The following is a 16,915-nucleotide window of genomic DNA, read 5'->3' on the forward strand; positions in this document are numbered from 1 at the left end:
ACATTGAACAGATTAGAAGGAAAGTGAAAGGGACCAAACTCAATTCCTTATAAAATTAGAAAGCAGCTAGGTTCACTCAATTTAAAAAAAAAAGGTAACTTAAAATTAATATACATTAGTTAAACCAGGGGACATTTTCATACTTTGATGCATTCTCTTCTCTCCAGAAACTTAGTAATGATGGATAAAAAATAAACAGAGAAATCAAAAAGACGCCATGGAAATAAGCAAACAAACTGGTATGTTTAAACAAGGAATAGTAGTACTCAGCAATGAAAAGGAATAAATTATTGCCAAAGCCACATGGGTAAATCTCACGACCAACATGCTGTGCAAAAGAAGTCTTATACAAAGGAGTACATGCTATACGATTCCGTAAAATTCTAAAGCAGGCAAAACTAATCCATAGCAGAAATAAAAACAGGGCAATGGTTGCTTCTCAGGAGTATGGACTGACTAGCAAACGGAACAAGGAAACTTTCTCTCGTGATGGTAATGTTCCATATCTTGACAGAGGTTTGAGTACAGATGATATGTTTGATAACACTTAAGACTTGTATATGTCATTGTGTGTTAATATTACTTCAAAAGAAAAAAAATAAATGTTGAGGGATGCCTGAGTGGCTCAGTCACTTAAAGCATCTGACTCTTGGTTTCGGCTCAGGTCATGATCTCAGAATTATGAGATTGAGCCCCATGCCGGCTCCGTGAGAGGTGTGGAGCCTGCTTAAGAGTCTCTTTCCTTCTTCTTCTGTGCCTCCCCCCTCCCTCTCCCCTGAACTCTAATATGCAATGCTTTAGTATTTGGGGAAGAGTAACAACTTATTTTGAAGGGATTAAGAAATAAGATGGACAGGACGCCTGGGTGGTTCAGCAGTTGAGTGTCTGCCTTCGGCTCAGGGCCTGATCCCAGGATCCGGGATCGAGTCCCACATCAGGACCCTCCCAGCAAGGAACCTGCTTCTCCCTCTGTCTGTGTCTCCCTCTCTCTCTGTCTCTCATGAATAAATAAATCTTAAAAAAAAATAATAAGATGGACAAATATGTAAAACATTGATTATATTGATTATAGCAAAATATTGATTGTAGAACCTAAGTGTGGACATATATATATATTCACTGCATAACTTTTTTAACCTTTCCATATGTTTGAAAATTTTAATAATAAAATGTTGGAAAAAAAAGAGACATAGCTGGTTTCAAAGACAAATCTTTATGGCTCTGAAAAGGGAAAGAAATATAAAGTAATGAGTAAGGCTGATGCCATGGTTTGATGGGTCCTGAGTCTGGCAGCAGGCAGTGGGAAGTAAGCCTTCCCACAGTATGAAGATCTTATTTATAGGTTGTCTGCTAAAGACAAGAGCCAGAGTGAAGTTCATAATTTGAATCCAGGAGCTGGGTTAGGCCAATATCAATAAGGAACAGAAGTGTCATCACCAGGTCCTTGACTAAGGGGCACCTAGGAATCTAGTTGGAGACAATTGTAAAATGGTTAAACAGCAAGGATGAAAACAAAGGGTGGGGAAGAAAACTACTTAAATTTAGGTTGCAAACCAAAATTTCAAAACACATAAATAAATCTAAGGCCAAGAGAAGGCCAATAAAAGTAACACATGGAATACAGTTATACTCTAGATGAATTTAATTTTATGGAATTGTTGGATAAGTCTGTTCTGGTCCTGGCTAAGAAAGCTGAAAAGCAAGCCTCTAACAGATCAATCTGTTTCCAAGTAAGTTAACTGTATCCCAAAACAAAGCTCAAGATTATATATATGAATACAAACACATCTAGCACCTTAAAGTAAAATTCACAATGTTTAGCATCCAATAAAAAGTTAACAGCCATGCAAAGAAGAAAATATGACTCATAATGAGGAGAGAAACTAATCAAAAGAACTAGACCCTAGAAATGACATGGATGATAGAACTAGTAGACAAGAACATTGAAATAATTGTTGTAACTAAACTCTATATTTTCAAAAAAGTAAGTAAAGACTGAGCATATTATATAGAGATATGGAAGATATCTAAAAAGACCCAAATCCATTTCTGAAGAAGAAAAAATACAACATTTTTTTTAAATACAACATTTGTGATGACAAAATACACTGGATAAGATTAACAGCTGACTTAACATTATAGAACAAAAGATTAGTACATTTGAAGATTTATTCACAGAAAGGAATCCAATATAAAACACAAAAAGGGGGAAAAAAAGGCTGGATTAAAAAAAAATATCAGTGAGCTGAAGGACAACTTCATGTAGTCTACAGTTAAGGGGTAGAGACATACAAGAAAATTACAGACACATATCACTCAAGAACACAGATGCAAAGCTTCTTAAAATGTTAACAAATGAAATCCAACAATATATTAAAAGGCTAATACATCAGGACCTACTTACAGCTTAACATAACATTAAAAATTTAATGTAATTCACCATATTAACAGACTAAAAAAAGAAAAATCATATGATCATCTCAGTACATGCAGAAAAAGCACTTGCTAAAATCCAACATCTATTCCTGATAAAAACTGTCAGCAAACTAGGAATGTTAAGGAACTTGATAAACGGCAGCAATAAGTATGTGGAGCTAACATCGTATTTAATGAAAAACTGCTTTCCTCCTAAAATCAGGAATAAGACACTTAATAGCTATGCGTCCTTAAGTAATCACTCAAGCTTTATTTAACTGGTTTCCCATCTGGAAACATTTATAACAGGGCTTGGCACTATATAAGTGCTAGCAATGATAATGTTGATGATGGAGTAAATGTAGGTGTTGGCAGAAAAGCTAGAAAGAAAAATCCCGTAACTTCTCCTTATTGAACGTCAGAATTGGTTACCCCACAGTCCCTGTGTCCACAGCCCAACATTGCCCCAGGGCCTTTTAGAGGTTAAGTTGGGAATGTGAAATGGCAGGATACAAGATACAGTCTTCCCACAAGAGCCATAAGATAACACTTTCCCCTTCTTTCTTTCATCCCTTGGAGTGAAAAAAACAAAGGGAGAAAAACATGATTCTATGCTATACATACTCATTACATTTCCTGGCCCCTTCATCATTTTAATTCTCCCTACTGTCCCCTTCTCCCTTTTTTTCTTTACTCCCACTGCCTGGCTCCATACACCCACACTACCAGCAGTAAACACCAGAACTCAGAGCTTATTGTGTTCAGTTCTACTGTAGGTTCAAGCATTATATTTCAGGTACTTTATCATGTTGTACCTAAAAATTTCAATTAAACAATCTTTAAAGGTATAGGAGTCAGAAACCCAAAAAGCAAGGCTTTGGAGAAATATCTGGAAGCAGGCTGCTGTGAGCACGAAATTCCTTTCCAATATGCTTTATTTATTCCATGATATATCTGGGTTTTTTTTTAAATATATTTATGACAGAGAGAGAGAGAGAGAGAGAGAGAGGCAGAGACACAGGCAGAGGGAGAAGCAGGCTCCATGTAGGGAGCCTGATGTGGGACTCGATCCTGGGTCTCCAGGATCACACCCCGGGCCAAAGGCAGTGCCAAACCACTGGGCCACCAGGGCTGCCCGATATATCTGGTTTTAATATAAATATATTATTTCTCCAAATCTTTTTTTTTTTTAGATTTTATTTATTTATTCATGAGACACACACACACACACACACACACACACAGAGGCAGTGACACAGGCAGAGAGAGAAGCAGGCTCCATGCAGGGAGCCTGATGCGGAACTCGATCCCGTGTCTCCAGGATCACTCCCTGGGCTGAAGGCGGTGCTAAACCGCAGAGCCATCCAGGCTGCCCTCTCCAAATCTTTACATAAAATCAGTGTTGTGGAAAGATATCCCATATCTGTTCTGTGGCTTTGTATATGCCTTAGAATGGAACAAATAATATGAGATGTAAAGTGTTCCTTCTTTTTAAACATGCTTATCCAAGGCTGCTTGGCCCAGCATTATATCTGGAGCTGCCAAAGCACACCTACTATGAAAAGAAATTAATCTCCCTAGATTTTTTTATTTCTCTGCCTCATGCTTAATCTTGGGTCTGCATTTTCTAACACCCTAAGGTCCTTGATTTGAGTCAAATACATCTTTTCAAATTGGTATTATGAATCGTGCTAAACCCTTGGCCAGAAAAGTACACAAAACATATTTCAATGAATTAGAAAGTAAACTGGTATTCAGGTTAAGAACCCAAACAATATTCTCAGAAAGTCTGTGTGTCACCTCTCAGGCAGTACCCCTTCCCTCTCCACTGTCTTGACTTTCATTACTATAATTTAGCATACCTGTTTCTGAATTGTTATGTAAGTGGAAGTGTGCTGTATATATGCTGTGTATACTTTTATTTCCTTTTTTACAACACTATGCTTGAAGATTCATCCATGCAGTTATATTCAGTGCATTTTTGTGGCCTTATAGTATTCTATGGTATAATAAATGTGCTGGAACTTGCTTACTCATTCTACCTTTAATAGATATTTAAGTTGTCCTCACATTCTGGCCATTATGAATATGCCTATACGAACATTTTCATACAAGGCACTTGGTGCACATGCGCGTACATGCATTTTTATTAGGTCCACACAGGCTGAGAATGGTATTTCTCAGCCATAACGTCTGTGCTTCTTCAACTTCAGTGGATAATGCTAACAATTGTTCTATGTGGTAATATCAATTTACACTCCCACCAGCAGTCAATGAGTGCTCCCCTTGCTCCAAATCCTTGCCAAAACATTATTATACACTCTAGTAGTTATTTGGTGGCACTGTAGTATGGTTTTAATTTCTATTTCTCAGATGACCAATTATTCTTATTTATAGAAATTCTTAATATGTTCTGAATACGACTCTTTTGTTGGATGTCTTCACCCCTTCTACATCTTGCCTTTCACCTTCATAATGGTATCTTTTGATAAGCAGAGTTCTTAATTTTACTTATTTATTTTTAAAAAGATTTTATTTATTTATTCATGACAGACACACACACACAGAGAGGCAGAGACACAGGCAGAGGGAGCAGCAGACTCCATGCAGGGAGCCTGACGTGGGTGGGACTCGATCTGGGTCTCCAGGATCACGCCCTGGGCTGAAGGCAGGCGCTAAACCACTGAGCTACGGGGGCTGCCCAAGTTCTTAATTTTAACACAAGTTATTAACCTTTTCCTTTAAGGTTAATGCTCTTGCTCTTTGGCTTTTCATTACTGGCTTATCTGAATTATGTCCTAACACTGCCATGTTTCTGAATTACGATCTAAGACATTCTTGTATTCTTGTCCTCTTAAAGGACTTAGCCAACCATGACTAAAGCAGCCAATGCTGAATCAAAGCTCTGGATCCATATTTGACTTCACCAGCTCTGTTACCCCAAAATCCTGTTTTGGGGAGAACAAAGGATTGGGGGCGGGAAGAGTAGAATTCACTGTGTAATATAGTAATGTCGCAGTCTGACCACACCTCTTGTCCTAAGCATTATCTTTAATGTAGTCTAAGATCAAGTAAGCTGGTTTTTGGGCAGCTGACACATGGATGACTCATACTGAACTTTCAGCCTAGTATAATCCTAAACCTTTTCATACATACCTAACCCAGAATGAACTTGCTCATTTTTGCACAAAATCTACAACTTCCACAATTTTAACCTGTTTGATGGAAACCAATATTTCTTTTTTTTTAATTTTTATTTATTTATGATAGTCACGCACAGAGAGAGAGAGAGAGAGAGGCAGAGAGGCAGGCAGAGGGAGAAGCAGGCTCCACGCACCGGGAGCCCGATGTGGGATTCGATCCAGGGTCTCCCGGATCACGCCCTGGGCCAAAGGCAGGCGCCAAACCGCTGCGCCACCCAGGGATCCCAAGACCAATATTTCTATCTTTAACATATTACTCAAAAGCCTATATGAAGAGATGACCTGGAATAAGGTTAAAAACTGAAGACTAGTGGATCCCTGGGTGGCTCAGCGATTTGGTGCCTGCCTTCGGCCCAGGGTGTGATCCTGGAGTCCCAGGATCAAGTCCCACATCAGGCTCCCTGCATGGAGCCTGCTTCTCCTCTGTCTGTGTCTCTGCTCCCCTCCCCCCCTTCTCTCATGAATAAATAAATAAAATCTTAAAAAAAACCAAAAAACTGAAGACTGGTCAAATAGTAATCCATAATTGGTGCTGACAAGTGGTTCTGTAAAATACTGATAAACAGACCTAATGACATGTCTCTGGCCACCATCCTAAAATTTGGTCTTTTCCACTATTTTAATCAAAAACTAGAACAGAGACATTGATGCCCTATCAGATCATGGCTGATATGAGATTACAAGGAATAATAAAATAAAATAGTAAAATGGAAAATTGACAAATTTTCTGTTCAATCAAATTTCATCCTTATCTTTTTCCACTTAAAGTCATGTTGGCAACTGTTAGTAATGGAATATGGAATGCCAACTAAATAAATGTTTCTAAACATTCATTAGTTTCTTTTATATAAACTTAGCCCCCCTTTTTTTTCTATAAAGAGAATTTTCTATTCTCTTTCCTTTACTATTACAATTTTATAGTTATTCCTCCTGGATTTTTCTATACTTCTGGCTTTTCTCAGTTCTAAAGTTGTTTGTTGCACTTGTTCTTAATGTTTAAACTTCTAGCACAGCAATAATCTGTGGACCTCCAATTCTGACCACATTTTTCTTATTGCCTATATAACAGCTTACCCTGGCACACTTCTGAAGCTTCTACTCAGAGGCTGAGTTGGTAGACTGGACCTCCTTTCCTTGTGTCTGGAATCTTATGGAGCTCCTCAAGAATAAAGGTTATTTTGAAGCTAAAATTTTAGGCTCAGTAGTAAACAATTTTTATTACTGCTTCAGCCTTGAGTTCTCAAGCCAATCAAAAATCAGACAGGCAGTTAATTTGAGGGGGCCTTCTCTCCAGGGTGATCTCCCAAAGATGGTTTCACACAACTAGCTGGATACTGACACTGGATCAGGATATAAAAACCACTCATGGGGAAACCCTTGGTATGGGAGGATTGTCTCTGAGGGAACTACTGGGCTAATGATATGACTTTGGGAAAACGACTCAATCTCTAAAATTCTGTGCCTTTATTTGTAAAATGAAGGGTTAAAATAAGTGATGTTAAGGTCCTACGAAGGTGTAAAATGTCATATCTAATAGTTTTGTGTTTTCTTCTAGATTGCTCAAAAAAAATTCTTGCCAATGCAAATGTTAAGTATTTTGTACCCTAATCAAGTACAAACTAAAGTCATACTCTTTTCTTAAAGAGGAATCTGTACCTCATCACCAACCTCATCATATACATAAAACTGACTGCATTCAACAGCATATGAAATGAGAAATAGTCCAGGTCAATGAATCAGGCATGGTTGGCAAGAGACAGAGACACATCTGTTATTTAAGAATTGTTAATCAAGAGCAGCCCGGGTGGCTCAGTGGTTTAGCGCCACCTTAAGTCCAGGGCCTGATCCTGGAGACCCGGGATCAAGTCCCACGTCAGGCTCCCTGCATGGAGCCTGCTTCTCCCTCTGCCTGTGTCTCTGCCTCTCTCTCTCTCTCTGTGTGTGTCTCTCATGAATAAATAAGAATCTTAAAAAAAAAAAAAAAAAAAGAATTGTCAATCAAGTACTGAAGACTGAAAATGCAAGAAGGGGACAGTGGGTTATCCTAGCACGAAGCAATTATCACTCCTAGGGCTGGGGAAACAAAGGGAAGACTAGTAGTTATTACAATTTAGAAGCTCGGATAAAGGATTCCCCAGAGTTGGCATGCAGACTTTTGTGGTAGGAGTGTGGGCCAGATGGTATCAATATCTCTGAAGGAGTGTGCTAAGGCTAGTTCTAGATATGAGGAAAAAATGTAAACTAAAATAAACTGCTGCTACTCAGGTCAACTGCAACTGACAGGGTAAAGGCCAGTTTCTGCAGACCAGAAATAGGAAGCAAACTGTTAAGTCTCTTCTTCCTTCTCCAGCCTTCCAGTCTCTTTCTAGCATCCTCTATTGGCAGAGCCTAATAGGGAGCAAACTACAAGAGAAAAATGATTTGCCAAGTCCCAGCTCTAGTATTACCACAGTACAGAAGAGCATGTTTGCTTCTGAGAGACAACAGCCTAAGAGAAAGATCTGGATAATGATTTATATAGTATCTCCTTGTGGTAGCACTGAAGGATACAGAATCCTTCCTATAGGGGACCTGACCTCCCCTTTAATCAGACACTCCAGGTCTATGGATTGGCTTGTATCTGTAAACTGGGTGAAAGGTGGTAAATCTCTGCTGCGATGACTCAAGTCAGGTTTCTGGCTCCAGACATTGAGTTTTTCCTTCTAAGTAGTTTTTGTAGCATTTAATAGGCTGCCCATCTGTTTTATTCCTAGAGACACTGTAATCCATTAGCGACTGCCAAAAATCCTTGTGGGCCAAAACATTCTCTGCATTGTCCTCCACTGCCCATTATGGAACATATGTACACCTTGACTCCTGTGAGGTGCCACTGGACCTCAAGTCAGGAGCTCCCACCATCATAAACAGCCTCTAGGAACAGAGATTTTCAGGGATATGAGTCTCCTCTCAGCAATTTACTTCTCAGTGCTTTCATGAAAGGTGTGTCTTCTGTGTACTCTTAAAGGATGCAGTAGGTGGGTGGGTGTGCAGGTTGCATGTAATAAATCCAGTCCAATATTTCTATCTTTCTGAGCATTCAGATTCCTTCCTCATCATGCCAGGAAAGTTCTACCACCTTAACCTTAATACATATAGGCCACCACTGAGTCTAAATTTCAGCCAACCAAATCTGAGTTAGTACCTTAGATTCAGACTTTCCTAAGAACACACTCAGAACAATAAATTTTATCTGGGGCACCTGGATGGCTCAGTAGGTTAAGTATCTGGCTCTTGATTTCAGCTCAGGTCTCAGTCTCAAGATTGTGGGTTCAAGCCCCACATCGGGTTCCACACTGCATGTGGAACCTACTAAAAATTAAATAAATAAGGGGCACCTGGGTGGCTCAGTGGTTGAGCGTCTGCCTTTGGCTCAGGTCGTGATCCTGCGGTCCTGGGATCGAGTCTCACATTGGCGTCCCACAGGGAGACTGCTTTTCCCTCTGCCTTTGTCTCTGCCTCTCTCTGTGTCTCTGATGAGTAAATAAATAAAATATTTTTAAAAATAAATAAATTTAAAAAATAAGTAAATAAGTAAACAAATTTTTATCTGATTTAGTGTTACATTCTATCCTTCCTGGCCTAACCTACTTATAATCCATTCTCACACATACTCCTCCTTACCAATAATACAAATTAGCAAAATCTTGCAAATCTTAGAGGCTAGGCTCTTTCCAACTGGGTTGGATTTTTGTCCCTGTCCTTTGGAGCAGGAAGAGATCTGGGCTTCGCAACAGGTTATAGAGATAGATCTTGAGTACAGATATCCTTTGCAAAGCATTTACTCTAGGCAAGGTTATTACAGGACCTCCAAGCAAGGGAGGGCCATTTTTCCCAGACATGGAAAGCAAAGCAGTCTGCTTCCATGAACAAGGGAGAGTCAGAGTGACTGGGATTTCAAGATTCTCAGCTTTAGCCACGTCAGTGTAGATGTTCCCATTCCAAGTCTCAGGGCTCTTGTTCTTTCCACTCAGTGTCCTAAATGAGACATCCATAAAGTTGTATAGTTCTGTTATGCACAACTAAAATTCTACAATGTTTAGTTCTGTGGCTGTATGAAATAAAGTGCTTTAGAACTACAGAACCTCTCTGATTCTCTAAAAAGTTGACCCAAGTGTTTTAAGATTTTAGCTTGTCATTTTCTTTCTGTAAGGGCTCCAGTGATCTCAGAAGCACCCATCCCACCCATCTCTCAGTCCTTATAGTCAAAAAGTGGTTTAGCTCCTAGGTCCCCCAATCACTTCCAAAATCATTTTATTACAATCAATCAAAGGCAGTCATTTGTTTAATAGTGATGCCAATACATGCCGTGGATTACTAGGACCTTATATCCTTCCTGTTGGCAAGGAGCTGAAGATGTGACCAGAGCACTCCTTAAGCCCATCTTTGAGAGTAACTCCCAAAGGTCCCACTCTGAGTAACAATTTCCTTATTAATATCTTTTATAAGTCTAATCAGGAGACCAAAACCACGCCGGTTATTTTAAGAATTTACTATGAATAATTGTTTACCATACGCTGAAGAGCTGAAAAAGCAAAAAAAGGGGACAGTGAGTATCAGGGAAGTAGTACCAGAAGAAAGTAGCTATCACTCCAAAACAGGGATAGAGGAAAGAAACTACTATAGCTGAGAAATTTGGAGGAAGGACTGCTATGAAGCTTGGACTAGGATCTCAGGAAAGGGTATTAATATCTTTGAAGGGGTGCGATAGGCTGATTCTAAGAGAGTAAATAACTACAAACTGGAAAAATTAGGACCACTGTGAGGCACTATCACTGTGGTGAGACAGACAAGAAAAAGAGTCACACAGGAAGCAGCAAGCCCCTTTGTCCTCTAGCCTTCTACTTTCCCTCCTCTGCTGCCAAAGCCTGCTAGGCAGCCAGCTAGCAAAGAAGAAATGTGGTTTAGAGGTTCTGCCCCAGATTCACAAGACAGCATCTAAAGGGGTGCTATGAAGCTGAGGGACAATTGCTTAATAATCTGTAGTCAAGAGGAAACAGAGAGCAGTTGCAGAGTCAGGGTCCCCGATTATTTGGACGTGTTAAAGGATGTACGGCATTTTGGTCTCCTTTCTTCACAGTGCCTGGCAAATATCAAGAGTTTAATAAACTTGAGCTATTAGAGCTCACAGAAACCACCATAGAGTTAAAGAGAAATACCATACTTCAGTGGCATGATTCTTTGCTATTGCTATTGGGATTCCAATATTCAGATGTTCCTATTCTTTCTCCACTCCCACACAGTGCAAGAGAGAACAGTAGAAAGAAGCAGTGGGAAAGAAAATCAGAGCAGTACTGAGATAATGGCGAAGACAAAACCAGTAGGGATTATATTTGGGGGGGTTAAAAGAAAAATGACATGGCTGAAAAGCACAGTGTGGATTCATGGGTTTACCATCTGTCTGGGGTACTATTAGAAAATTGTTTATATGAGATCTAGATGGTTTGCTTTGTTTCTACTCAATGACTCTGTTGCCTTGGCTTAAGTTAACAAATAAACTTAGTAAAATGTTTTATCTACATGGACAAAGCTAACTCCAATAAAGGGAATGGTTGGGTTAGGCTCAAGATAACTGGTTAGGCCCAAATCAGAATGAAACTGACTGGCACTTACATAGTCTTGGGGTCTCAGCAATGCTTAGCCCAGTCTTCCAAAAATTCTACAATTAACCTGGCCTTCCACCCTTCTAAAATCATATCTAAATGGAATGGTTAGGTAATCATTAAGCTTTCAAAACAAGTCTTAAACTTGGCAGAGCCAGAATTTGAATCTAGGTCTGTATGACTCCACTGTCTCCAAAGTCTGTCTCTTAACCACTACAAACATGAGGTACCCGACTACCCTCATCCACAGATGCCGCCATCATTATCACTCTGGCCCTTGCTCATTTTCCTCTTCCCAATACTACAGATAGATATCTAAGGAATCTAATTAGTTGGCCTACAGAAAATTAAAATTTAAGGATATAATGCAATGATCAACTAGTTACCTATTTTCCTTAATGAAGGAAAATTTACATTCTTCTAAGAGAATAACACTAATATTATAGTGATTAAGAAACCCTGTGTTAAGATTGCTTTACTCACTTGGGCAACCAAGTTGCAAATTCCAACTGCAAACTTTCCTGAACAATAAACAGCAATAAAATTTGATGGATCAAGAATAACAAACTTCTCCCATCCATCCACAAACAAGGAATTTTCTGCTCTACAGCTGGCAGGATGAGGAGCGGTATGGAAATATTAAAACTGGGCTTAGTTTCTAAAGATGGCATGTAGTTTCAGAAATTAACAAAAGCTTGTTTCCTTTCTGCAAAGTAATTCCATACACGCGTCAAGGGATAGTTTAAATTTGTTTTACACCGGCTGATCTAGTCAGTGACACGCTTCCTCTGCCCGCTCCCCCCGCCCCCCCAGCTCATGCTGTATCCTTGAAATGCCTTCCATTCTCTACCAGACACACTCAACTTCATTTATTTCTCAAAATCCTTATCCTTCAAATTTCAGCTCAAGGGGCAGCCCTGGTGGCTCATTGGTTTAGCGCCTGCCTTCGGCCCAGGGCCTGATCCTGGAGACCCCGGATCGAGTCCCACGTCGGGCTCCCTGCATGGAGCCTGCTTCTCCCTCTGCCTCTCTCTCTCTCTGTGTGTGTCTCATGAATAAATAAATAAAGTCTTAAAAAAAAAAATTCCAGCTCATGTCTCTCTCCTCAGTGGATGAATTAGTAAGACGGTTTCAAATAGCCGCATTCATAAGGCTTCTCTAAACATGATACGATGGCATCTCCTCAAGAGAGAAATTTTAGAGTCTCTGAGCTAGAACTGCTCAGGGATTACCTAACAGTCTGTTCTCCTGGTCTCCACTGGGTAAACTGCCCCTACCCGTCAATGTGATTTATCTCAAAGGTCTTTTCCGGCTCTGAAATTGTGACTTTCACAGTTCCATCGACTAAATATTACTTCGAAAGGCGTGGAATGTATCTAGAAGCCATTCCATTCTCACACGGTAACGGAGTTCAGTTACAAGTTGCGCTGAAAGCTCCGAGGCCAAGCGCTCGCTTCTGCTCAGAACAACAGTCAACTGTGTTCACTGTCCAGGTCTGCGCGCTGCACCGCAGGTGACGGACTCAAGCCTGCTGGACAAGCACTCTGTACCTCAACGCCGGGACCAGGCCCTCACCCGCCGCCTTCTCTTTGAGAAACAAAGCTGGGCGAAATACCTCATTCCGGCACCCCCCCCCCCCCCGATGCCCGCAGCGACGGGGACGGCCCAGGGATGCAGGGAGCAGCGAAGCAGGTGCACACCGCAACTTGCTGTCCTCCGGGAGCCGGTCGAGGTCCGCGGCCCCCGCTCCCCCGCGGCCCCAGGAGCCCCAGCCCCGCAGCCCCCGCGGCTCGATGCCCTCCCCCTCGCTGTTCTCCGCGACCCCGCTGCCCCAGCGGTCCGCCCCTACGTCCCTTGTTTCTGACCACGCGGTACTTACCATCCCAATACCAGGCCGGTGGTCACGATGAAGCAGGTAAAGACCACCGCGATGTAGAAAAGCGGCGAATACTCATACAGCGTAACCAGAAACACCGCAGCCATCAGGCTCTCCTAAACTGAGCCGAGCCCCAGCCGCTGAGCCCGGCCCGGCCCCGCCCAGCCCCGCCCAGCCCCGCCCAGCCCCGCCCACCCGGCCGGGGGTGGGGGTGGGGAAGCCACTACGGCGCCTCGGAGCTGACACACTTTGTAGATACGCACTCGCCCCGGGTTCTCAGACTAGGCGACCGGGCGACCTCGCCGGCTGCGGGAGCCGGACTGCCAATCACGACGGCGCCTGCAGGGCTGGCCCCGCCCCTCCTGCTCTCGTCCCGAGCCATTGGCTTGGCAGAGGGGCGGTGCCCTGATTGGACTCACGGGATTGGTAACCAGAGAGCATCTGTCTGTCCGTGGGGTCAAGGCTTTTCTGCGGCAAATTCTAAAGAACCCCTCGCGGCCTGCTTCGCCCCAGGCTCAGGTAAGGTTTTCTGATGACCCAGAGAGGAGGCACGGTCCGAAATCCACGTCACAGAGTCTAAATCCCGCATATTGGATCCGTGGCAAATTTGGGACGAGGAGAAGAGAACCCGCCGGCATCATGGGTTCTACAAAGTGGAGCAACCCCGCACCTGCTCTTGTTTTATCTAGAAAAGTTACAATTAGACACTACGAAAGGTCAACCGGAGTCTCACAAGCAGTGTATACGATTCTTGTCCGCCTTTTCAAGTTGGATTTCATGATAGAGGAAAATCAGCATAGATTCTCATAGACTTAAATCAACTGTCCTCCCACATCCTTTTCCTTTTCTGCTCCCCCTACGTTCCTCAAATTAGAATTAGATATTTGAACTTTTTTAAAAAAGATTTTATTTATTTATTTGACACATAGAGAGAGCACAAGCTGGGGGAGCAGCAGGCAGAGGGAGAGGGAGAAGGCGGCTTCCAGCAGAGCAGGGAGCCAGAAGGGTGGCTGGATCCCAGGACCTTGGGATCATGACCTAAGCCACCCAGGCGCACCAATATTTGAGCTTTTATGTATTAATTTTTACTTTAATGATAATTTTAGATATGTCTTAGTATATATATATAAGGCTTAATTTATATATATATTTAAATATATATCTTATTTATTTATATTTATATATATATATATATATATATATATATATATATATAAAGGCTTCTGCTCAAAAGGTATATATGTACCTAGCAGAAGCCTTTAGGTAAAGAAAGGAGTGAATGCTCATCCCCATTCAGCCTCTATCATTTTTACTTTAATGATAATTTTAGATATGTCTTATTATATATATATATAAGCCCCTACTCAAAAGGTATATATGTACCTAGCAGAAGCCTTTAGGTAAAGAAAGGAGTGAAATGCTCATCCCCATTCAGCCTCCTCCATCCAGGTAGCCTCCCTGGAAGTCTCTCACACCTCCACTGACAGCCCGACAGTTTGCATTTAGCCCTTAGGCCACATCCAGTTACCCCAGAGACAGGGAAATGTCTTTTTATTCTGAGCAGCAACACCCCCTGCTACAAAACAGGGTTTTGTTATCAAGGAAGAAAGGGACAGAAGGCTGCAGAATGGATAACTAACTAGTAGCCCCTCCACACTCCCAGATCACTAGTAAAATTAATGCTGGAGACAGATGAGCTAAATTTGTTCTATGGCTTCACATATCTCTTGGCAAATGACCACATATTGTGTACTCTCTGGAGTAGTGCTGTGTAAGCAGTTCAGGTCAACATAATTTTTAACAGCTACATTTATGATTTATGAAAGTATATGCTTTATCGTTGGACAACTTTTTATTATTATAAACAACACTGCAGTGAACATTCTTTTTTATTTATGATAGTCACAGAGAAAGAGAGAGAGGCAGAGACACAGGCGGAGGGAGAAGCAGGCTCCATGCACCGGGAGCCTGATGTGGGATTCGATCCTGGGTCTCCAGGATCGCGCCCTGGGCCAAAGGCAGGCGCCAAACCGCTGCGCCACCCAGGGATCCCCTGCAGTGAACATTCTTAAAGCTAAATCATTTCCTTAGGTGAATTCCCAGAGGTGGAACTTTTAGTTCAAAAAGTATGTACATTTTAAGCCTTTAGGGAAACAATGCTCTCCAGAAATATTGTACCAATTTATGCTTCTACCCTTTCATCCTCAGTTTTGCGATCATTTGAAATTGTCACTTAAAAAGCTTGGCCAATGGGAAAGGCAATTTTATTGCAATAAACAATAAAGAGTTTTCATGATGAAAACAGGGAATTCCAAGTTAAAGTGGCATATTAAACATATGCCTGTAATTTTGCTCTCTCTCCAAACTCCACTAAAACTACAGTAAAGGGATGTAAAAAATAAATCAACAAGAATAGGAAAGAAAATAGCAGCAGCACATATTGGAAGATGGAAAACAGCTGAACAAGGATAATTCACTAACCAGGCCATGAAAGTCAAATCCCAACCCAGCAGTATAGAAAACTGACTCAACTTGTTTTACACTGAAGAACTTTTTTTTTTTTTTAAGATTTATTTATTCACAAGAGATGCAGACTAAGAGAGAGAGGCAGAGACACAGGCAGAGGGAGAGGGAGAAACAGGCTCTTTGCAGGGAGCCTGATGTGGGACTCGATCCCGGATTCCGGATCACAACCTGAGCCGAAGGCAGGCACCCAACCGTTGAGCCACCCAGGCATCCCTACACTGAAGAACTCTTAAAAAGAACAGGAACTAACACAAATTTAACTCAAGACTTTATCTCCCTTTTGGATATTTGCTACCATTCAAACTTGTCACTTTACTTCCAACATTGGTTCTTTCTAACACATAATACATGATACATGATTTTTCAGGCAAAAAATATTTTTAGGGCAGCCTGGTTTAGCGCCACCTTCAGCCCAGGACTTGATCATGGAGATCCGGGATCAAGTCCCACCTCGGGCTCCCTGCATGGAGCCTGCTTCTCCCTCTGCCTGTTGTCTCTGCCTCTCTCTCTCTCTCTCTCTCTCTCTCTCTCTTTCTGTCTCTCTCTCTGTGTGTCTCTCATAAATGAATAAATAAAATATTTTTTAAAATTATTTTTAACATGTATCTTTTATTTTAAAACATACCTTATTTCATTATACCACCCCAAATCCTTGATTGCCATGCTATATATCCTTGAGGATGAAGTGCCAGGTTCCTTGTTTGACGTACCCACCTCTACATGATCTGACTCCTACTTACCTCTTACTCATTCAGAAAATGTTTGCAGAGTGTGACTTATGTATCAGACACTGTAGATGGCTTCAGGGAAACAATAATAAGCAAAAAATGACATATTTCTGTTCTCATGGAATTTATCATCTAATGGAAAAGACAAATAGAATCTAGAACAAAATATAAAGGCAAAATTGTAATAAGTGCTATTAAAAAGAGGTACATGGACATATGAGAGCATATAATGGGAGAATGGTGAAACACAAGGAAGATCAGGGATGCCTGGGTGGCTCAGGGGTTGAGCATTTGCCTTGGCTCAGGTCATGATCCCGGGGACCTGGGATCGCATCCTGCATTGGCTTCTCCCTCTGCCTTTATCTCTGTGTCTCTTATGAATAAATAAGTAAAATCTTAAAAAAAATAAAGGAGACAAGAGAGACTACTCTCTCTATGCAGGTGTGTACAGAGAATAGTCCATGTGGGACACAGGGAGAGAAGGCAGCTGTCTGCAAACCAAGGAGAGAGTTCTCTCCAGAAAGCCTG

At 41.4% G+C, this 16,915-nt stretch overlaps 1 protein-coding gene across 1 annotated transcript in view; it reads right to left on the reverse strand.

Moving 5' to 3' along the window:
• The window catches only part of CGRRF1 (cell growth regulator with ring finger domain 1), a 30,203-nt gene extending 16,918 nt beyond the window's left edge, over positions 1-13,285 (reverse strand). Inside the window, exon 1 of the mRNA XM_041760113.1 lies at positions 13,137-13,285. Within this exon, the coding sequence (XP_041616047.1) occupies positions 13,137-13,240 (104 nt within the window). The 5' untranslated portion in view covers positions 13,241-13,285. The remainder of the gene's footprint in view (positions 1-13,136) is intronic.
• Between the last annotated feature and the right edge of the window lie 3,630 nt (positions 13,286-16,915).

The sequence above is a fragment of the Vulpes lagopus genome, chromosome 6 (genome assembly GCF_018345385.1).
Source record: "Vulpes lagopus strain Blue_001 chromosome 6, ASM1834538v1, whole genome shotgun sequence".
NCBI classification, from domain to species: domain Eukaryota; kingdom Metazoa; phylum Chordata; class Mammalia; order Carnivora; family Canidae; genus Vulpes; species Vulpes lagopus.